This window comes from Gigantopelta aegis, chromosome 8 (assembly GCF_016097555.1).
Source record: "Gigantopelta aegis isolate Gae_Host chromosome 8, Gae_host_genome, whole genome shotgun sequence".
NCBI classification, from domain to species: Eukaryota; Metazoa; Mollusca; class Gastropoda; order Neomphalida; family Peltospiridae; genus Gigantopelta; species Gigantopelta aegis.
Genome location: NC_054706.1, coordinates 18,596,165 through 18,619,810, shown reverse-complemented (window position 1 = coordinate 18,619,810; position 23,646 = coordinate 18,596,165). Strand labels below are relative to the sequence as shown.

General features: G+C 41.1%; 1 protein-coding gene across 1 annotated transcript in view; it reads left to right on the top strand.

Annotated features, from left to right (window-relative positions):
* The window catches only part of LOC121378324 (histone acetyltransferase KAT6A-like), a 58,075-nt gene extending 36,918 nt beyond the window's left edge, over positions 1-21,157 (top strand). Inside the window, exons 2-6 of the mRNA XM_041506435.1 lie at positions 2,172-3,493; positions 9,773-9,987; positions 11,407-12,037; positions 12,409-13,084; positions 13,496-21,157. Of these exons, the coding sequence (XP_041362369.1) occupies positions 2,172-3,493; positions 9,773-9,987; positions 11,407-12,037; positions 12,409-13,084; positions 13,496-13,681 (3,030 nt within the window). The 3' untranslated portion in view covers positions 13,682-21,157. The remainder of the gene's footprint in view (positions 1-2,171; positions 3,494-9,772; positions 9,988-11,406; positions 12,038-12,408; positions 13,085-13,495) is intronic.
* Positions 21,158-23,646: the final 2,489 nt, after the last annotated feature.

Here is a 23,646-nt window from a genome sequence, read left to right as displayed (position 1 = left end):
CCGAAACACTCTTTATCGCAAATAATATTAAAACAAAAACAATGTTTTAAACGTGTCTAGTTTATTCATTAGCCCTAGGCGCAATGCTGAACTTCCACAGTTTTTTTTTGTCTCCACAAAGTAGTTCTATCTTCTGACATTGGCTCTTAAAGTCACAGGCCCTAGTTTCAAAGTGTAAACAATGGACACTAAATTTCGTTGATCTACAAACCTGTAATATATAATGGATAAAGTTACAACAGAGTGAAAGACGATAAGTGCCTGTGACGTTGAAATGGGGGAAATACCTTAAAAAAATAGACTGCAGATCGTCTCCACAAACGTTACTTCTCAGAGGTACGTGTGTTTTTAAAAATACCCCCAAAAAGAATTTTGTGGTATTAGAAACACCAGGCCTGGTGCTTATAAAACTTTTAGAATCTAGACTCGAGACTCTTTATAGAGTCTGAGACACTAATGTCATGACAACGCCATACAAATTGTATGCATGTGACGTCATTAGAGATTGCGTTTGGACTCAAAACGTTTTATAAGCACGAGCCTAGGATGACCCGAACACTTCGGATGTACTGAAATGGATAATCTAAACAATACATTTTAAATAATATCTCATTTCAATTATCAAAATAAAAAACCCGGCTCTAATAGTGTAAAATACGCCGTAGTGACACTAGTAGTGTTTTAAAAAACTAGCGACTGTCACTTTAAAGGTCGTGTTCCGGACGGGATAAAAGGAGACCGTCCTATTATGAAATGGCCCACCTACGGTTCACATATCACCGATTTGTTGGGCTTTTTTCCTCTTGTTTTTTTTTTACCTAGTACACCTATATCGCCCATTGAAATTAGTCAGCTTTGGCGCGAAACGTGATGACTGGCGCGTGCATGGAATACCTATCAGAACTAACGTCACTGTGATATATGTAGCGTGTAACGCAAGTATTCGCTCGAGTGTCTGCATTCCAATAACTATGTGACCTTTTGATAACGTGAATAGACTAGCTGAGACGTCGTCACAGCGGCGTAACGCGATCCAGGTACCAGTTAACCACCAATAAACTTTCCGTGTTATTCCGTAGGGGCGCTTAAAACGCAAATGTTTTCCAGTTTTATGGCCGTACCAGTTGGGAGGCGGTCAATGGAAAACAAAGCTCCTCCCCCCCCCCACTGTGCCTCTATGCCCTCTCCTGTCCCCGTTCCGCCTCATGCCAAAATTGAAAAGTATAATGATTTTTTGTAAAACTAATAGCGAGGCAAAAAAACCCAAAACAAAACAGGTGGAGGGATGGAGACCCGACCGCTCAAATAAAAACAACAACCCCAAAACAAAAAAAGACTCGAGGAAAAACTACAACAAACAACAAAACACAACACAACAAAAAGCCCTAATTTTTTGAACATTTTGTTATTGGCACCCAACCCCATTTGCTTGATGGAATCCTAGATGCACCACCGCCTATGTCACTGTGCGTCATATAGTTAATTTAATTGTAATATATATTCCGTATTATATAACAGTGTAACGTAACTAGCGAAACGCTGGATATAATATACTATAATAATACAAATGAAAAGGTCGTTAAAGGGTGCGGATGCTATTTTAGATCGTAGTTCGTGGCCGAAATTAACTGAGATGGCAGGGAGCTATTCCCCCCCCCCCCCCCCAGTGCCCCCACTCACTAGCTCGAAGAATACGAATAAGCGTCAGTTTTAATTTAATTGCGATGTTGTTTTTGTCTAGCCGGAGGAGACCTTACATTGCCATGTCTTGCTTACACCACCCGCTCCCTGGGTACGGTCCTGTACCTGACCATCTATATCATAGGTGGATCGAAAGAGGGAGGGGGGGAGAGGGGGGGTCACAGGGGTCTTGTGACCCATCCCAGTCTATTTGAAGTGCCCTTTTTAATGACTTTTGGTGGAAGAGGAGGCAGGGGGGCGGTATATTTTCATTACCCACAAGAGAACACTAAATTGAGATTCTATATTTCAAAACTTGCTGTGGTGGGTGGGTGGGGGGGGGGGGGGCGGGGCTGCCCCTGAAACCCTTTGAGAACTTCGACAAACTCAGATTGCCCATTTTAGAATTTGTTGATCTCTTTACAATATCCTGGATCCGGCCCATGTAGATATTACTATCAGTAAAGATTATATTTGCTTGTATTTTTCAGGACGAGAAACCGAGTCTGATCGTGAAACAAGCCGTGAAGAAGTCAAAGAGTAAATCCAAGTCGAAAGGCCGACCAAGGAAAGTGAAAAACAACAAAGAAAATAACAAGCTTCAAAAATGTGAAAACAATTCAAAAGATGCAAAGGCCACGTCGGAGAATTGCAAAACCGAGCCCATGGGAGAGGACGAGTATCAGGACAGTACGGAGGACGGAAGTGCGGACGAGGAAAGCGAAAACGAGAACGGCGACGCCTCCGAGAGTGGTGCCGCTTCGGACAGTGGTGGAGACGACGGCGAAGAAACTGAAGAAGAAAACGGAAATGACCGAAATAATTCCGGCAACGAAGGTAAAGATACGGCGGCGGCCTCGTCCTCCGATGGTTCCTCGGAATCGGAATCTTCGTCCGATTCTTCCGACACTGAGCCAAACAACGACGGGGACGGGAAGGCCGCTGACGTTAACAACACTGACCAGGTTGAGAAGGATGAGGAAGAAGAGGAGGAGGATGACGAAGAAGAAGATATGGATACTGTAGAGTCATCGGTTGATGACGCAAAGAAGACGCAAGAACCATCTTCTAATGGATTCTCCAAAGAAGAAGAAAGCGTGGAAATGAACGAGGTAATAAGGACAGACAATACGGATAATGATGTCACTGCTATCCTCTCCAGTGACAACAAAATAGAGGATGACGCGGATCTCGCAGACGCCGACAAGGACGATAAATCTTCAACGAATAGTGAAAAAACGGACCCAATAACGACCGCGATTGTTAATGATGCCAAGTCAACATCCATGTTGGACACTATCCAGGTACCGAAACCTTTAGAGGAAATAGGGTGCTCGACGCTGATGGACAAGATTGCCGAGACAATTGAACAAGAGATCGAGAAGGACGATGCTGAGGTCATCAGAAATACAACAGAGGATCAACAGAACAGTAAGCCTGCCTCGCCGATCAAGTGCAATACGCCGAGCCCGATCAAGTTCATGACAGAAAGTAACGAATCTGACGATCGGTCTTATAATACGACGAAAGTAGACGCCGACATTTCTAATTCTGAAGAGGAGCAGAAGGATTCCACTGAAACGATATCCGTGGATGTGAAGAAAGATTCTGTTGTGGACAAAGAGCTGCAGGAGGTTAAAGCTGAAGTAGAAGAAGAGGAAAAGCTCGTGAAGCCAAGCGATAATAATATTAAGGACGGTTCCACAACTGGAGAAGCGGCAAATGTCCCAGGATCTCCAGCAGAAAGAGTGACAACTCCTGCCAACACACCGCCAGCCAGTCCGGCGAGAAGATGCGTTGACAGAGCCAACAGGTAAATAAATTAGTGCACAAGTATGGCAGGCCGGTGTAACGTGGTATTTTGACCCCGTTAGAATACTGACCCTCGGTCACGTTTCTATGGCAAAATAGTCAGTTGTTCTACGTGAAACGGGTCAGTATTCTACGTAAAAAAAAGCGGCCGGTGCTCAGTATTATACGGGGGTAAAAATACCACGTTAAACCAGCCTCGGTAACGTATTGATTAAGCCATTAGTCATAAGCCTGGCAGGTCCTGGGCTCGTCTCCTGGTACCGAATCTCGCCCAGGATGAGTTTTAACGTCTCTCTCAGTAACCACGAACAACTAGCCATTAACCCATGTTCATATAATCCAAATATTATATTATCATACATGACATTCAGCCCAGGTATTTGAGTCTTGATAGAAGCAAGAAATTACTGTTAAAATGTATATAAATCCACCTGTAACTGGGATTAACGCTTTTTCTGGACAGACTACAGAAGAGATATGGTAAGTGTGGTCCGAGCATCGCTAAAGTGCGAAATGGGGGTTAACATTGAATTAAAGGATTTTGCGGAAGGGATGATGGTCCAAATGATTGTGCCCTTATCTTTAGAGTTATCGTGTGGCATTTCTTTGACGTCCAATAGTCGATGATTAATAAAACAATGTGCTCCAGTGGTATCGTTAAACAAAATAAACTTATTCACGAATCGTGGGGGAAAATGTATAATCGTGAACATTTCCTAACAATAATGCAAACATGCGTTTTGTTCGTGTTTTATACAGATGTTCGTTCGTTACTGTCGTAAATAGCTGGGATGGTCGCTGTCCGAGTGACATCTCCAATCTCGTGACTGGATGTTCAGCATTGTGCTCGGGGTATATTGTTAGAGCACACCATTTGGTAATAGCGCTCTTGTAATTGTACTCGTCGCTAAACGACTGGCGTAAACTAATGCGATTTTTCAGATATGCATTACATTGTGCAGAAGCGATTTGTCTGGAATGTTTTTTTTCGCTTACGGCGTGAGGGCAAATAGACTTCAGGGCTAGGCGGAGTTCAAAAAGTGCGAGCTAGTCGATCTGATGCAGTTACAAAATCTTTGTTTTCTGTCATTCTCTAACGTCGTAACTATGTACTCGGTCTCTGGTGGATTGTGAAAATGGTTTAGCTATGCTCCACTTATAAAACGACAAGTAGAAAATGAAAAATAAATAAATAAAAATAACCCAGAAATGGTCTATTCACGTCTATTACAATCGGGGACGAATTTAGGTTTTATTTTTATTTTTTATTATTATCATTTTTAATTCTTAAAACAAATACTAGTAGTTACAACTTGATGGTTATCAACTAAAAACAACTCCCGCTCTGGGTATCTGAATCCATGTCTGTAATCTGTCCTAAATTTACGTGAACCATTGATTCAAACTGGAGAAGATCCTGGATTAATTCCTCTTTTTTTTCTTCTTCTTTTTTTCGGGGGGGGGGGGGGGGTCATGTCCCTGCCCCCGCCCCCTCCCCCCGGCCTGATTATTCTTGGCTAGGTACGGCCCTAGTCGAGTGAAGAGCACCGCAGCCTATGTGTCCCACTCACTGCGCCGCCGACGCTGGTGTCGTGCCGGTTGTCGAAAAACGTGTTCCAGATCATGAAACAGTTGCGTCATGATGTTGATACTGTAAATATTTGTCTGACGTGGGACTGTGAACGTGTGGTCACGATCAATACGTAATATCTACGTTATCTCACGTGTTACGCAACTGACATTGATTACTCAACGACCAGCATACGTCTAGTTTCTCGACTGGTCTGGTCTTTCAACAACAATTATTAGGCCACTTGATCTTCTAGCATGGCTTTTCTAATTACCGCGCCCGAATCCCCGGAATCCGGTTTCTTCCCTTTCTTTGTTACACTGGCAACAACAGAAAAGCCGCCGTTAGTATTTCTTATGGATTTTGGTTTCGTCATCATTTACAGGAACTGTTCTGAGTTTGTAGTCATTTTAAAATATATTCGGCAAATTGATTAATTAAAATTAAATTTTACCATGCTTAGAATACACATACATCGATAAATAAGAGGCGGGACGTAGCCCAGTGGTAAATTGCACGCCTGATGCGCGATCGGTCTAGTATCGATCCCCGTCGGCGGGCCCTTTGAGCTATTTGTCGTTCCAGCAAGTGCACCAATACTGGTATATCAAAGGCCGTGGCATGTGCTATCCTGTCTGTGGGATGGTGCATATAAAAGATCCCTTGCTACTAATGGAAAAATATAGCGGGTTTCCTCTCTACGACTGTGTCAAAATGACCATATGTTTGACATCCAATAGCCGATAAGAAATAAATCAATGTGCCCTAGTGGTGTTGTTAAACAAAACAAACTTTCTTTCCATAAACAGTGCATTTGTGGATATCGTAATGTTTCGTAATACCTCAATATCGATTTGTTTCTAAAATAATTTCGTACGTACGAATTTATTATGTCTTCCAACGGCCATATAAACTTTTAAATAATTCGGCCAAACGACATTCAAAATGTATTTATCTTTATAATGCTATATTTAAAGAATGTTACAGTAAGATAGTGTTTTTAAAAAAATAGAAAGAAACAGGAAGTCTTGCTAGGGTTGAAAACTCAGGACAGTCACTTTAAAAAGAAAGAAAGAAAGTTTGTTTTGTTTAACTAGTTAGTAAACATTTGATAATTCTGACATATAGTCTTAGAGAGGAAACCCGCTAAAGTTTAAATTATTAGCAAGGAATTTTTATATCCAGCATCCAACAGACAGTTTAGCACATGCCACGGCCTTTGATATACTACATATAGAATGAGAAATAAACCAATGGGCTCACCGACGGGGATTGGTCCTAGACCGACCGCGATTCAGGCGAGCGCTTTACCACTGGGCTACGTCCCGCTCCCAGACCCATTTATAGGTATTGATGCTATTATCAAGCATGTTGAGAATGTGACATTTAGTATTAAAGGAGCATGGTCCCCTGATGACATTGTACTGGACATCTGATTGAGACTTACGATTCCGTGCTTAGAAATAGAGAATAATACACGAGTGGCCGTTAGATACCATTTATATCACAACGAGTTATTTGCATAGAGAATAATTCATGAGTGGCCGTTAGATACCATTTATATCACAACGAGTTGTTGTAAAATGTATCTAACGAGCGAAAGCGAGTTTGATACGTTATTAAACAACGAGTTGTGAGATAAATTGTATCTAACGGACACGAATGTATTATTCTATTTCTTACATATCCTCGAAAACCAGTTTTAAACAAATTTTAACATATTTTTCGACCAAAAGTTGTTTACAGCCGTTGTACATAGTAGTTAACCTACGCGTCACAGATCCATTGTCAGGTTAACTATACGTCACAATGTAATCGATTTCTATCGTGTAGTTTTTCATTGGGTGTATGGCAGTGGTGATTTGGTCATCACCTAGGAGCAGCCAGTCGTTTGTCTTGAAATTGTTAACACACGTACATGTGTGAACAACCATGTATTATAAAAAAATATCGCATGGTGTTCTCACCAACGGGTGTGTAAGAATATTAATTAGTGTATACCCGGTGTCTTCTTGGTTGTCGTAATGTCTATAGAAGGTCAAGGCATAACCGTTTGGTGTGCACCAAAAATTTTATGATTGTTTTTTTGTACGTTTCTGAAAAAACACATGAAATAAATCATCAAGACTGACCCCTCCCCCTCCCTCCTCCCATGAGCACCACTAGTACGGCCCTGGATTGTCTATTCATATCTCATGGTATTATAAATAATCCCGATATCGGGGTTTTATCTTGTCATAAGCAGTCTTAATGCAGATCTCTCTCTTCATAAAAACCCAGACAGTAGACGGCGACTATTCACGTTGTAGGTGCACACGAGTTACTAAGTAACGTAATCCAGCAGCACGCCGCGTGTACTGTATTACAAAGGATGATTTATTTATGTAACACCAAGAAAAACGGTTTAAAACATCCACATTGTGTTTAGCCGCAGAAATGTTTACGGAATATGTCATTTCCCTTTAGTTCATTGAAATATACCGAACAGCAAAAGAAACGCATTAGTTTAGTTCAGTTTAATTTTATTTTATTTTAAAATTATTCAGTTTGAATTCCAATAGTTTTGTGCAACTGTTAAAATTATTAGTTTTTGTGTCTGTTAAAATTATTATTGTTTTGTGAACAATTTGCGCCCATTTTGACAGTCTATTTATCGAGTTAATTGTATCCTGGGATAAAAAACAAAGTATTTAAGTATTCGCGATTTATTTTAACTTATTTTTTAATTTTTAATTGGATTCAAATCAGATATTTTCTCTCCAAATCTGGCCGCCATGGCTTTTCTTGATTTCATTATAGTTGTGTCGTCCGTAGCCAAAGTTAACACGGGGTCAAGAAAACAATAAGGGTACACGACACCGGGGCCTAATTTATTGCAAGTTAAACGCAACACTGCAGAAAGCTGTAGGCAAAAGCCCTGTCCCATAAAACATATTTTTAAAACCACAGGTGTTAGAAGATGCCAGGAATTGGTCTGAAATGTGGATTTGGGTTAAAACATATAATTACAGTTGAAAGCTAGTGCCCCTCCTTCCACTCACACCCCCCGGCCGTTTCTGACTCCCATGAAAATGTACCCCTTGGTATAATCTAGCGACAAAAAAGATACTTTTAAACTGAATGTGTACTTTTTCTTGTTTTTCAGGGGCAAATCTCCCTTGCCCCCTTCTAATTACGGCGCCGTATATGGTCGCCTTGGTCTTTATTGATTTTGTCATTTTAACTTGAAGCCCAGAATGGATTTTGACGAAATGTGGCGCAGATGTTCTTCTGTACACGATTCTAACCAAGCCATTCAACACTTTGAACTGGCGTGAACTCTGTTACTCTGTTTTGCAAAACATTTTCCAATGCATTCTGGGTTTATCAGAATTCAAATTCATAGGTAAATCTTGCATTTGCCCCGTCAATATCCATGACGTAAATGATTTAGCGAACTAAACCCGGTCCATGTTCAGGAGAGGCGAATCACCCGCGGACGCTAGCGAACTCTCAGATTTATCGCACAGTGATAAGTTCTACAAAGCGATCTTAGGGCTAAGATCACCTTAAGTGTATTTATGCACTTGAGGTGATGTTAGCGCTAACATCGCTTCATGGAACGAGTCCTAGTGTTGTACAGAGCGCAAGCGTCCACCAGCGCTTATTTCCATGAACCTGCTACAAATCTTTGATAAAAAAAATCACACAATACTGTTACACACAAATGACGGGAAACCAAGCATGGCGTACTATATTACCATCGTCTTTTTAGTAAATTATTCACCCGTCGTGCGTTGTAACAAAAGCTTAGCCCGTTGACCAGCCGGTGTTTTTATGACGCAGTACGTTCGTTCAGGATGTACTGCCGGAAATGGATTTAAGATCGCTTCGCGGTTACAATGGTGCTAATGTGATATCGAAATGGTAGCCAACAGGCCCCGATTCCTCAGCGTATTGAATTTCAAAGGACATAGGTTTTATGGCAGACACAAAAGAAAGTGGGAATATTAACAGTGGCACTGAGAGGTAGCTTGGGGTTTCAATGAATGAACGTGATAATGTTGTGTTTTGAGCAAGAATGACTAGGCGAATGTGTGCACCCACGCACGCACATAGAGAGAGAGAGAGAGAGAGAGAGAGAGAGAGAGAGAGAGAGAGAGAGAGAGAGAGAGAGAGAGAGAGAGAGAGAGAGAGAGAGAGACAGAGAGAGACACACACACAGATAGAGAGACACACTAACACACACACACACACACACACACACACGGGGGGGGGGGCGAGAGCAAGAGAGAGTGAGTGAGTAAGACAGAGTGAGTGAGTAAGAGAGAGAGAGAGAGAGTAAGAGAGAGTGAGTGAGTGAGTGAGTGAGTGAGTGAGTGAGTGAGAGAGAATACAAACAATTTTGAAGGAATTTTCTCCCCTAATGCTTCGGTTCTGTGTGATTAATTATTAGGAATTAATTTAGAATTGTGTATTAACCATCATCATCATCATCATCATCATTTAAATGAATTTTCGCATACAGTCAAGACGTTTTGTTTCAACTATCGACCAAGGACGCATATCGTAGACAGTTTCCAACAAAAGCTTTTCAAAGGTAGAAGGTAGAAAGATTTCAAAGATTTTAACTTTTCACCTACAAAGCTAAATATAGTGTTGCAGAATTCATCGTCATGAAAACGTTTGATTTGACTGATTAATGGATTTTTTCTCCTTCATTTTCTTCAGTTCACAGGGCAAGTCCCGTCTTAGCAGTATTATCGACATACTGAGGACATCCAAGGAACGAGAGTGTCAGAAACCGGCGAGCGAGCCCGAGCCGAGAGTACCCAGTGAGAAATCTCGCCCTCCCCTTCCCCGAGAACCTGTAGTGGAACCGCCCACGCCCAGTGTACCCAAACCACGGGAAAAACCAGATCCGCCCAAACCAAAATCGGTCACAGGTAACCAACCTTTGAGGCTTTATATGATAAGGACTAACAACTAACCCCTGTCCTGGACAGCCAGCCAGGGCATGTCCAAGGACAGCGTGCCTGAACCTTAATTGGGTATAAGCACGAAAATCGTGAGTTATTGTTCTGTAACTGCGCGCTTCTTTACGTAGTCTGCCGAGGTCTGTCCGTGGATGTGTAAAAAAAAACAAATTTGAAAATGCATCTCCTGCATTCTAGATTAAAAACATTTTCACGGAAGCATGACCCTGGAGCCCCCTAGCAACTCTGGCCCTTTGGACCGTCGATTACCCCCCCCCCCCCCCCCCCCCCCCCCCCCACATATACGGCGTACGGGCCTGGAAATAGTGTTATTCTTAACAACAGAATCGATTTTTATACGTTTATTTTTCGTGTCCTGCACCCATACCGCGCTAACGTCACGCCAAAAACCGCGCGCACATGGTAAAGAGTTTTCCTGCGAGGTTTATAATACAAATCATTTTCCGTGTAGTGTTATATGGCGCAAGGGAGATAACCTGTTTAAACTTTCCTTCATTCTGAGCCATTTGTTAATTATTTGTTGTAGTTGGATAAAACTGACGTTCCAAGCGCGGAATCTTTCAATCTCAAAATTCGCAACAAAAATTATTGTGTAGTCTTGTTGACAATGTTTTATGTTAAACAAGTATTTAAATATATATATAACGAGATATTTGGCATTAGTATTTTGCATTTAACAACAACCCTTGATGTCGAATACACGTATTTATTAAAACCTGCAGGTGTTTATATATTGTATTAATTTTGTAAGTGATGTTATAATAAGCTGACACGGAGTAAAAAAGCCAGATATACGTATTGCCTATCCTACGGCTTTTGTGTTGAAGTTTAACGTTTAGATAATTTTCTCACAAACTATAAGTCTCAGGTCAATAAAACTTGTTAAGTTACCATATACCAAAAAGTGGGGGCGGAACGTAGCTCAGTAGTACAGCGCTCATCTGATGCGCGATCGATCTAGAATCGATTCCCGTCGGTGGACCCCAATGGCTATTTTTCGTCCCAGCCAGTACTTCACAATTGGTGTAACAAACGCCGTGGTTTGTACTATCCTGTCTGTGGGATGGTGCATATAAAAGATCCCATGCTGCTAATCGAAAATAATAGTCCATGCAGTAGCGACAGCGGGTTTCCTCTCTCAATATAGTGTGGTTCTTAACGATATGTCCGACGCCATTATAACCGAAAATAAAATGTATTGAGTGCGTCGTTAAATAAACCCATTTCCTTCCTCTCTCAATATCTATGTAAATAAAATGTTGAAGTGCGTTGTTAAATAAAACATTTCCTTCCTTCCTTCCATATACCAAACAGTATATATCGATATATATCAAACAAGGCTGTATACATGTTTATATATGTTTACAGCTGAAGATGTCATCTCCAAGGATCGACCTCACAACGCCTTCAGATACCCAGCGAGTCTTCTCCCCTTTGGTTACCCTTCTCCAGAACACCTGGAAAAGGTGAGCCGCGAGGCGCACGACCAGCTGTCCAAGTACCACCGCCAGTTCGAGAAGAACCTCGAGTCGATGATCGCCCAGAACATGAACCCCTTCATCCCCGAACTCAGCATCTACAGCCTGCCCGAGCACAGGGCCCAGATGGAGCTGCACTACATGCAGACGATGGAACAGCTGGCGAGACAGCAGTACGTGATGGCGGAGAGCAGGAGTCGGCAGATGATCCACGAGAACAACCTGCTCATCGGCAAGCTCCACGATCGGATCACTCGAGGCAGCGGCCATCCCGGGCATGTTGGTGGCGTCGTCTCACAGCAGCATAATAATGTCGTCGCCGTTGGCAAGCATGGTGGTGAGAAGAAGATCGGAAGTGGTGGTTCCGAGAAGCGTGCATCCGCCCATCACAACCAGCAGCAGCACCACCATCATCGTGATCAGGCGAGTCATGGTCAGTCGCAACATCTGCCGACGAAAGCTCTGCCAGCTCACAGACACGTGCCGGACACGAGACAGCTGGACAAGCATAGTCAATCCAAGTGAGTTACAGTTTGTATAATTTTGTTTTGTATCAAGTACGGAGTTTGTTAACGGCATTGTTGTTTTACAGCTTAAGTTTCTAACTTAGAATATTAATTAGTGTACAACCAATGTGTTCATTTGACAATAGTGAGATTTGTAAGGACATTCTTAGGTATAATCAAGATGGTAACCATGACAACTCACAATGTTTAGACTATTCACGAACACGAAGTATTTGCTTGCTTCCAAACAAGATCTAAAAATTTAGGATTTTGGAATCCTGGAAGTATTTCGGTATTTTTAGGTGATTATGTACCCAGAAATACATTTCACATGACCAAAATGTTATGCTCATTTAATAATAGCTTTTCTGTATTTTCCTCTCTAGGTTACAGAACCCCCCTGCAGCACACGGTCACCACACCACGAATCATCCTAGCAGCAGCAGCAGTAGCATCAGTGTAAAGCCGTCATCAGCATCCCACCCATCACCGTTCATAGCATGCACAACTGCAGCAACCCACCCCAGACCCGAGAGTGTGCCCGCCCCCAGCAGTTCTCCACTGGCGGGGACCCTGTTACCACAGCAGATGTGGTCATCCTGTTTCCCATTCGTTGTTCCACCTCCTTCCTTGGAGATGACGAGACTCACTCAGTTCTTTCCAAACCTCAACAGCAGCGCCAGGACCTCTAAGGAGAGTCTCAAACATCCTTCCTCGACGCCCTCATCGGCGCTCGACTTATCGACGAAAAAACAGAAGACGTCGAGAAATAGCGACGTCCATTCTGGGCGATCGTCGAGTCTGGGTGGCAGCGACGCCGCCACGTTGCGTGCCAAAGCTATACAGAATCAACTGGCGAACAGTGGCTCGCATTCCCAGACATTGAGGCGCAGTCTCCAGGAGGGCAAGTCCGGGTCTCTGGCGGCGTCAGACTACGAACGCAAGAACGGCGTCTCGGGCTGCACGTGCGGTCTCAAGCATGTTGACGATATACGGACTTGGTCTGTCAAAGACGTGTGTCATTTCGTGAAGAGACTCGATAGTTGTTCTGTGTACTCAGAGGTAGGTCATCACCCACAGTGTTTATCAAAGCCGATTTGTTGTTCAATCAGGAGCGGATCTTGGCGTAGGTAGGAGGTGTTCTCCTCTCCAAACGTTAAAACTAACGAAAATATAATAGTTTAAATGAAGAATATAATGGATTTCTGTTTTAATATTGTTCTCTCTCTCTCTCTCTCTCTCTCTCTCTCTCTCTCTCTCTCTCTCTCTCTCTCTCTCTCTCTCTCTCTCTCTCTCTCTCTCTCTCTCTCTCTCTCTTTTCTGTTTCTCTCTCACCCCAACCATAGGATAAACACCAAATAACCATAGGATAAAAAAAATTATGACGTTGTTAACAAACATTCCTTTTCATATAATAGTAAATGTTTATCCAACGTATATTTTGTAAAATATATCGTTTTTGACATATTCCAGATATTCCTTCGCTACCGCGTTGATGGTCAAAGTCTTCCACTGCTGACAACAGATCACCTGACCAAATCGTTTGGCATGAAGCTCGGGTCGGCTCTCATTCTCACAGGCGCCATTGCCAGAAAGTTACAGGACATCAGTCAGATAGTCCCGTGTGACTACTGCAGGAAGAAGATAAACAGAGAATAACGATACGAGATGGACGGTTACCCAGTTAACTTTAACCCTCACGGGTGTCCTGAAATATAGCTTGTGTGAAGGAGATTCAGAGAATTAAATAAACAGAGAATAACGGTACGATATGGACGTGACCCAATTACTGTAAACCTCGTTGATGTTCTGAAATATGTTTGTGTGAAGGAGATTCAGTGACGGAAATATGCAAACGCGCCTATAACGAAAATGTAGTGTTTCTTGGAGAAGTGGTTTTGTGTGTGTCCACCATCTTCTGACGAGGAGACACTACGGTTACGGAATCTTAGTAAACAAGATAACAAATGCAAATGTCTGATAAGGATTTGGGTGTGGTGGCTGATGGGCGTTGTGGGCATATATCCCCTATTTCGTTTGGAAGTCTTATTTCTGAGTAAGACAAAACAGGGTGCCATTTCATGCACAGTTCAACGTAATTCCAATCACGCCCACCCCCTGTTGTTGATTCAAAACTAGAATCATTCTGAATGTGGTGTTTCTGAAATGAAGTTTGGCAAGGTACGGGAGTCAAAACTGAACACTTAACTGATACAAGACCGAAATAAACTTTTTTGCAATGGTTGATGACAAGCAATATTTTGCACTGGATATTTGGTGCATTAGATAAAATTGGATTACGGATTTGGTGTGTTTTCTCGGATACTATGCAGCATGGGATATCTATTGAGGAATATTCGCAGTTGTGGTTATAACGGATTAAATCTAACTTACTGGGATTTGAGAAGACATCATGCATGACGTGTTGATCGTCATATTCCCACAATGGGACTTACAGACGATAGCGCAGACGAGACCATCTAGAATGGCGGGAATGAGTGGTCGACTACAAGAAAGACACACACTCTTATATTACGCGTAAACAGCCGTGCATTACGCATTCGATAAGAAACACTTGGCGTTGGTATTCATTGCAAAATAGATGGAGTATCGTTATGAATTACCGTGTGTGAGATAACAGCTGTATATCATTCTGTTGAACACAGGATACAACTCATAATATGACACAATGTACTCAAAGAGTTCTCCAGGACAGAAAAACAGCTTATCTGTTTGGCCGCAGAATTCAGCTATTTATGTGAGGTGGACTTCAACATGCGGATATAGTATTATAAGCGGTGGTCGGCAGGGACAATGTTGGACTAAACTTTATTAAAATCCTGGCCAAGCCTTATAAACGCGCTGGTCAGACCACTATGGTTAGGATCCTCTTTGGGGCATATGGATACTGCCCGTATGAAGAACCTATGCAAGATGCATGGGCTTCAAAACAATTGTGGTGAAAATGTGGGTGTATTAATATAACCCATGATATTACAAAACTATGTGTCTGTATTGCACTGGAGTCGATAATTTTTCAACACATCCCAGCATTGTTCAGTGATGTGAAACCATTTTGTTTTCCAAAATTGTGCCACATGTTTAAGACGTGGTATTTATTCATTCATCACTGGATTATCATAAGACTAAATATGAGTATTTTGTGACTCTACCATTCCAGTGTATCATGTATGTATGGAATGTACCATCGTGGAATAACCTTAGTTTTTTATTTCTTAAGTGAGTTGTTTTTGTGAATTCCTGGAGGATGAAATATCTTTAATAGCAATCATATTGTAGGATGGTCTTCTACACCATTATCCAGAAAACATTTTTAATTCATCAGGTTGGACCTGCTTATAATGTAAATAACTAGTTGTAGATTAACACGGAAAGACAACCAAGACCGTTTTTAGTTTCATTATCATTTTAGGTCATCCATTTATATTATTATTATGAAACATTCCTAGAAGATCATCTGTAACTATTAATCATCACCACCATCATCCATTTTAAACATCACATGGTTTCCAGATGCATTGTATTTGAAAGAGTAAAGAGTAAGGTGAGCTAAAGGCAGACTGGACAAAATGTTTAGCAGGTTGGCAGTATCCTGGGCTTATTGAAAAGACTCAGTTTGGACTTAGTAACAAAGTTCTGACCATATCCTGTTTGTGCTCATATCCTTGGCGGCAATGGCGCATCTAGGGAAGATTGTAACTACACCGGTTATATTGGCAACTTCCTGAAGTTATTTGAAATATCCTTGAGTGGACTGACTATATTATATTTGTACTGATGAGTGTCCTGGACGGTCGAAGAGTATGTTGGGTCAACTAACCTTTGTTTAGACACGCAGGCTGTATCCTTGTCAGACTGACACTACCCTGGACTTATGGACTATATCCTTGGTGGAATGATACCATCCTGGACAGAGAGGCAATGCACGAGTATTCTGGCCTCCCAGATACATTGAGATTATCAGCACCTACGGACCAGAATTACTTTTACTAACCTGTATCTGCCCTAATCGGCCCAGACTCGCGGTCCATGGCCTACTGACGTATTGTCCAGCTGTGATCACGTTTGTCTTTGAAGACGTAGCATTGGTCTGCAACATGCCTGTACAGTATTTATGTTTTACGGGGTCTCAGTTTCAGGATAAGTGTACAAACAAATAGAAACACGAGCACAAAATCATTAGCATTAATGTTTCTGACAAGACAGTCCAGTCCTAAAACGTAAAATGGATTTTTTTCTCGGCATAGTTAATAGTGGAAATGAGCAATGTACAAATATAACTGGCTTTATGACAATTCTGTGACAGTTAAATGGCATCAAAGTGTACTTACAGTTGGGTAGTCTATGGATTTGTTACGCCAGCATTAGGTAGCATATGGTCATCTGGTATGGACCTAACAACAAAGAAATGCTACAAAGTGACCAAAATATAGGTCTACCAGTTTTATCAAATTGAAAAATCATCAGCCACTGTTGAATTGCGAACATCACACTGCCATGACTTGTGATCTGGGCCTGTGCTTATAAAATATTAACATCCACACTCAAGAATTGAGCGAAATCGTCAGTTTAACGATATCATGCAATTTGGATGGGTCATACTTTATTACAAGGCTTGAAATTGGCAGGGGTCAAGAGGTAGGGGTCAAGAGGCAGTTGACACTCAAAATACACAATATATTTTATGATAATCAATTTCGCAAGTAGCTTTTGCTTTCCAACTTTAAAAATGGATCACGATTCAGGTCAACAAAACCGACATTACAACGACTATTAAATAATAGTAAATAAAATTTTGTATTGAAAAGGGAAGAAAAATATCATTACACAAAAATAAGAGTAAACTTTATATTTTTTAGCATTTGCTTTCAGGATTAAAATGTCACAAGCTAAAACTGCTTCTCATTCCACAAACTTAATTTCGAGCCTTGATTTAATATTAAAATCTTTAGTCTGGGCGTTAATAAACTTTTATAAATACGTGGCATCAACTCGAGCTATCAGTGGCGAGGCTTCTCGTCTGCCTAGACGTCTTTAATTCGTGACCTTGATCCCAGGTGGCAGTCCATCCTACCATTACGTCTGCTGGGCTGCCTTTGATCGATGGTGGCTCAAACACAACGTTTTATCTGTCTAGCTCCGTGCAACCATCTTATACTCTACGTTTTAAAACGGGTTGTTCAATTAATAATAGTGTGGTGTATGTTTATACTGGACTATATATGTGCACTGTATATTGTACCTTAAAGGAACAATTCTGGGTTTGCTGCCTTTGTAAGATGTTTCCGACAAAGAGAGCCCCTTTGATGATTACAGTTCCAAATTAATAACATTTGCTTGTTTATAATATCGCTATCTGTATATTCAGTGTGTTTCTGGTCGTTCTATTGTTTGCAAGTAGCCCAAATTTCATTTTACTTCATAATATCTTTTTTGTGTGTGTGTTTTTGTATCTTCGAAATTATTAATCCATTTTGGGCAACTACAATCAGTATGACGACCAAAAACAAATTGGATATACCAACACTGAAATTAACGCTAAAACGGCCATGTATGTTGAAGACACGTTACAATGGCGGCGAACTCGTGTCAGTCTCTTAAAATTCAGGCATGTTTGCTAATCTTTAACAATACTGATGGTGGAATGTCAACGTTCAATACAATGCCAAATTAATCAAGATTCTATTTTTTCATTCGCAGTGAACATTAATAAAAAGATGTTTGGACCTAGTGGTGTTTATTCAGCTGAACGTTAGAGCGTTTAAAGTTGCAATCTCGCTCCACGTTATTATGACATTATTTACTAATGCAAAATACAAACACAATTGCATTTGGTATAAACTCATGTGTTGTTGGTATATCAGCTGTTATCGTCAACTGCCTTCATACAAAATGGGAGTAAGACTTGAAGACTTGAGGTCTCTCGTTATGATTGTATTTGTAACACACAAAAAAACCTCCAGTGGAATAGCCCCCCCCCCCCCATTTTAATGTTAAAATGGACTTTAATATAACATTATATGACCTCATGGACTAATATATCATCATATGACGTAATGGACTTTAATACATCATCATATGACGTAAATGAAGAAACATATGGAACAATGGTGCTGGGTGGTAAGATAATAATTATTAACGTGGATCTGTTCTCGAGCTCTGAGCGACGAGTCTGATGAGATGTCTATAATTTGTGGGCTGCGTCCCAGGTGGCAATCCAGCCTAACCTTATTTATGTCTGCTGGGCTGTCTTCTAAATGGGAAAATAATGAAACAAACGTACACGAGATTGCAGCTTTAACGTACGAGCTTAATAACGTACGTGTGCTATACAATACGAGCTGTAGTGTACGCGCTATAGACGGACATTAGGATGTGATTTGTGTCTGATTGTCGAAGGGCTTAACAGAGATGTCCCGCACTATGCATTAAGCAAACTATGCACAGTTTATGATGTGTGTACAGAATCTACTCATGTGTGTTGTTAGTTAACAGTAGAAGGGTGATCCAGATTGTAGATAGGCGTTTGTTCTGTGTTGGAGATCGAGTTTCCCTTGAAAATTTTACTTTGCAATACGTTTGTAGTAAAGTAGGTTCATGAATCCTGGAATCATAATACACTGAAGCATATAATTCTGTATGCTGCAATCACGTGGTTCATATCGGTCCAATACGATAAACACATTAGACATTAATAGAAGGAGAACTGGGCATTAAACATATTTTCCCGAGTACCGTAAACCATCCATTATAGGTTACAGTTATTACTATTCTCATTGCGTATTTCCAAAACTGATTATTTCCAGCATAACCGTGTCTTACATATTTCCACCGTATCAATCCATAACATTTTTACAGCGCAACCATTCCACCTTAACAATTCACTACAATATAACCACGCCGTGCACATTTCAGTCGTAACAATCAATTGTTCATTTCACGCATAGCGATCCATTATATATCCAGAATAACCACTAGTTATCTTTTAACCACAATATTCATCATATATACTCAGCATTGCATTCAGCATTTCGGGCGTCACCACGGATTGCATATTCCGAGCATAATCATCCATTGACAATTCCAACAAACTCCATCATAATACATTGCCATCTAGAGCACTTGGTTCATATGTTGCGCATAACCAGGAGGGCTCTGGTGTACCTAACGTTATATTCATCTCGCATTCTATACATTCATGGAGTCCGTTTTCACAGTGGAACGTCTACATGTTTACAATAAAAACAATTACCATGCGATTGCAGCATTCAGCATTTAGGGATGTCCCAAAAAGCATTTCAGGGGAGGTGTTTTTGTGTTTTTTCTAGTACTTGTCAAGTACTATGAGAACACTGTAATACAACTAATTCCAGACTCAACTTCATTTGTTGTCATATGATTGCCATGTGATGTGTGAATAGTCGTGAGTTTCCTTGAACTTGAAGAATATTGTATTGTTTGCATATTAAGATCATGTGCCGAGCGACTGGTAGGACATTGAAATTATACTGATCTCCATTGAAAAGGCACCACCCAATTTTTAGTTGTTGCTCTGATGTGTGATGTGTGAATAACCCCTAACCGTTGTGTATGATTGGTGGGTTATTAATATTTATTGCCTGCCATGTAGTTGTACAAAATCAGTGAAAATGTATTATTTTTTCTTCTCCTATCCTTTTTTTTTTTTACAACTACAAACCTGACTGGTGCGTTTTCATTGGAGAAAGTAAAAAAACAAAAAACGATTAGATAATAATGATTTCCTTACGACTAATCTTAATATTTACACCAGACACATTTGACACCATGTATTTCGTATGGCTCTGGTGTAACGGAACAGGATTACCAGAAAATACTTTTGTTAAATCTTCAAAAGCAAATCCTTTGAATCGTTCTGCATATCTTGAATTGTAAATCGCTGTTTGTTTTTTATAAACCTACAGACACAACAGTCCGGACAAGCAATAGTGATGGTTAATATGTTGAGAGGAAAGGAAAACCGTGCAGGACACTGTAATCTATGCTATTTGGTTGTCTAACACACGGTTATGTTGTCACTTAGTCTAGGGTATTAGAAAGAAAACTCGCTGTCACCACATTTACTGCTATTGCCGAACAGCAGCAAAGGTCTTTTACTTGTATTTTCCCACAGACACCAAAACACATATCACAATCATGCATATATAAATCATTGGCACTGGTTGGGGATCGATCCTAAGACATAGCGTACGTGAGGCGAGTGCTTTTCCATGAACTATGCCCGCCTTATTTCCCGTTGTAGTCAGAGGCATGTTCAAGAGGGCGAGCCACTGCGGTCGCTCGCAAGACGTTAGAACGAATATGATATGATAGAAAACGATGGTACAATGAAACTGTTCGCGAGCGCTGAGCCTCCTAAACACATTACTATATACCTCGGCTAGTATATCAAAATATATCTACTACGATAGAGTATTCGATCTAGTTTCAAAGACCTTGAAATGAAATATTTAATTTGTGGGAAGGTGTATTCAATTGAATCGATACAAGTAGCTTAAGCGGTGCCATTGTTGTTGTTTTTCTTCTCTAACGCTCAATACCAACATTAGCAATAATATAATAACTATGATGATAGACCTAAATGTGTTCAGTGCAGAACGGTCGAGGGTATTTTAGGGCAGTTCCACAAAATTTATAAGAGTGGTTTTCCCCATATTTGTACTCATCATCTACTAATTGAAATTCTACAATTTAATTTTGTTTTCCTTTAAAACAAAACAGATTGATGCAGATTTCCAATTCCAGTTTGCCTCCACACGATGATAACTGGAAAATTAATGTCATGACGACTGACTATTGTTGCGGTGGGCAACGACCGGTCAGTACCTATTGTCACCAATATCTTTCTTTGTTAAACGCTGACACAACCATTGTTTGCAGAAATCCATTTGTGTTGCTCGCGATGTTCACCATGCTGTGTTTAGTTATTTATTTGTAACCACGCCCACATATGGGCGCGGCATTGTACTGTCAGGAATAATTACGTTTGTATGTGTTCGTCAAAATGTTCATGTATATTCGTTTGGACAGTACAAGAACAATTCGGCACGAATAAAACATATCACAAAAATAAAACATTCGTTTATTGCTTTGTTTATCTACATTTTTTTACCGGCCTCGGTGACGTCGTGGTTAGGCCATAGGTCAACAAGCTGGTAGGTACTGGGTTCGGATCCCAGTCGAGGCATGGGATTTTTAATCCAGATACGGACTCCAAACCCTGAGTGAGTGCTCCGCAAGGCTCAATGGGTAGGTGTAAACCACTTGCACCGACCAGTGATCCATAACTGGTTCAACAAAGGCCATGGTTTGTGCTATCCTGCCTGTGGGAAGCGCAAATAAAAGATCCCTTGCTGCTAATCGGAAAGAGTAGCTCATGAAGTGGCGACAGCGGGTTTCCTCTCAAAATCTGTGTGGTCCATAACCATATGTCTGACGCCATATAACCGTAAATAAAATGTGTTGAGTGCGTCGTTAAATAAAACATTTCTTTCTTTCTTTCTTTTATCTACATTTAATGCATGTGAGAATGTATGTGTGTGTGTGTGTGTGTGTGTGTGTGTGCTTGTGACAATGCTTACGTGTACATACATGTAAGTTGTGCATATGCGGATGGCTAAAGTTAGAGGTTGTTTGGTTTAACGACACCACTAGAGCACCATTGATGAATTAATCATCGGCTATTATATGTCAAACATTTGGTAATTCTGTCACGTATCAGCTGAAACCCGTTACATGTTTCATAAAACAGCAAGGGATCTTTTATGTGCACTTTCCCATAGACACGAAAGCACATACCACGGCCTTTTACCAGTTGTGGTGCACCATGGAACGAGAAAAAACCCCAACAATCAGTCGAATGGATCCACCGAGGTGGTTTGATCCTGCGACGCAAGCACCTCAAGCGTGCACTCAACCGACTGAGCTAAATATGCGGATTGTGTGTGTTTGTGAGATCGGTCGATTTGTGTTGTAAAGGCGAGACGGTTTTTTAAAATGTTATTTTATATATTATACCAAACTATGAACGAATTAGCAGGTTGCCTCTAAGACTATATGTCACAATTACCGAATGTTTAACATTCATTAGCGGATTATTAAGAAATCAATGAGCTTTAGTGGTGTCGTTAAACAGAAATCAAAATCTATAATTGGTTTGCTAATGGAAGCAATTGCAATCACTGATACAGGAATGTTTATTTAAGGAAGGAAATGTTTTATTTAACGACGCACTCAATACGTTTTATTTACGGTTATATGGTTAAGGACCACACATACATTGAGAGGAAACCCGCTGTCGCCGCTTCATGGGCTACTCTTTTTCGATTAGCAGCAAGGGATCATTTATATGCACTATCCCACAGACAGGATAGCACATACCACGGCCTTTGATATACCAGTCGTGGTGCACTGGCTGAAACGAGAAAAAGCCCAATGGGCCCACCGACGGAGTTTTATTTAACGACGCACTCGACACTTTTAATTACGGTTATATGACGTTGGACTACACAGATAATGAGAGAGGAAACCTGCTGCCACGAAATGGGCTACTCTTTCCTATTAACAACATTATATTTTTTTTGTATGCAGCATCCCACAGACATGATAGTACATACCACCGACTTTGATAAACTAGTCGGTGAACATTGGTTGGAACGAGAAATACATGTAGCTCAAAGGGCCTACTGACGGGAATCGATCCTAGACCGACCACGCATCGCTTTACCACTGGGCTACGTCTCTCCAAGCACTGGAAAGGAAATGCAAAAGGAACGGGATGTTTAGTTAACGACACCTGAGCATATTTTAAACAACGGCGGGTTGGTCAGTAATATGAAAGAAAGAAATGTTTTATTTAACGACGCACTCAACACATTTTATTTACGGTTATATGGCGTCAGACATATGGTTAAGGACCACACAGATATTGAGAGGAAACCCGCTGTCACCACTTCATGGGCTACTCTTTTCGATTAGCAGCAAAGGATCTTTTATATGCACCATCCCACAGACATGATAGCACATACCACGACCTTTGATATACCAGTCGTGGTACACTGGCTGGAGCGAGAAATAGTCCACTGACGGGGATCGATCCCAAACCAACCGCGCATCAAGCGAGCACCTTACCACTGGGCTACGTCTCTTCCTCGGTTAGTAATATGATTGCTTCGACACTTAATCGAGAGAGAAAAAAGTTTGTTTGTTTTGTTTAACGACACCACTAGAGCACATTGATATATTAATCATCGGCTATTGGATGTGAAACCCTTGGTAATGTTGACATATAGTCTTAGAGAGGAAACCCGCTACATTTTGTTCCATTAGCAGCACGGGATCTTATATATGCATCATCCCACAGAGAGGATAACACATACCACGGCCTTTGATATACCGGTCGTGGTGCACTGGCTGGAACGAGAAATAGGCGAATGGGCCCCACCGACTGGGATCGATTGATAGTCCGAAGGTTCAATGATCCGAAGGTTCAATAGTCCGAAGGTTCAATAATCCGAAGGGTCAGTAGTCCGAAGGTTTATAGACCTAACTATAATCACGAAGAA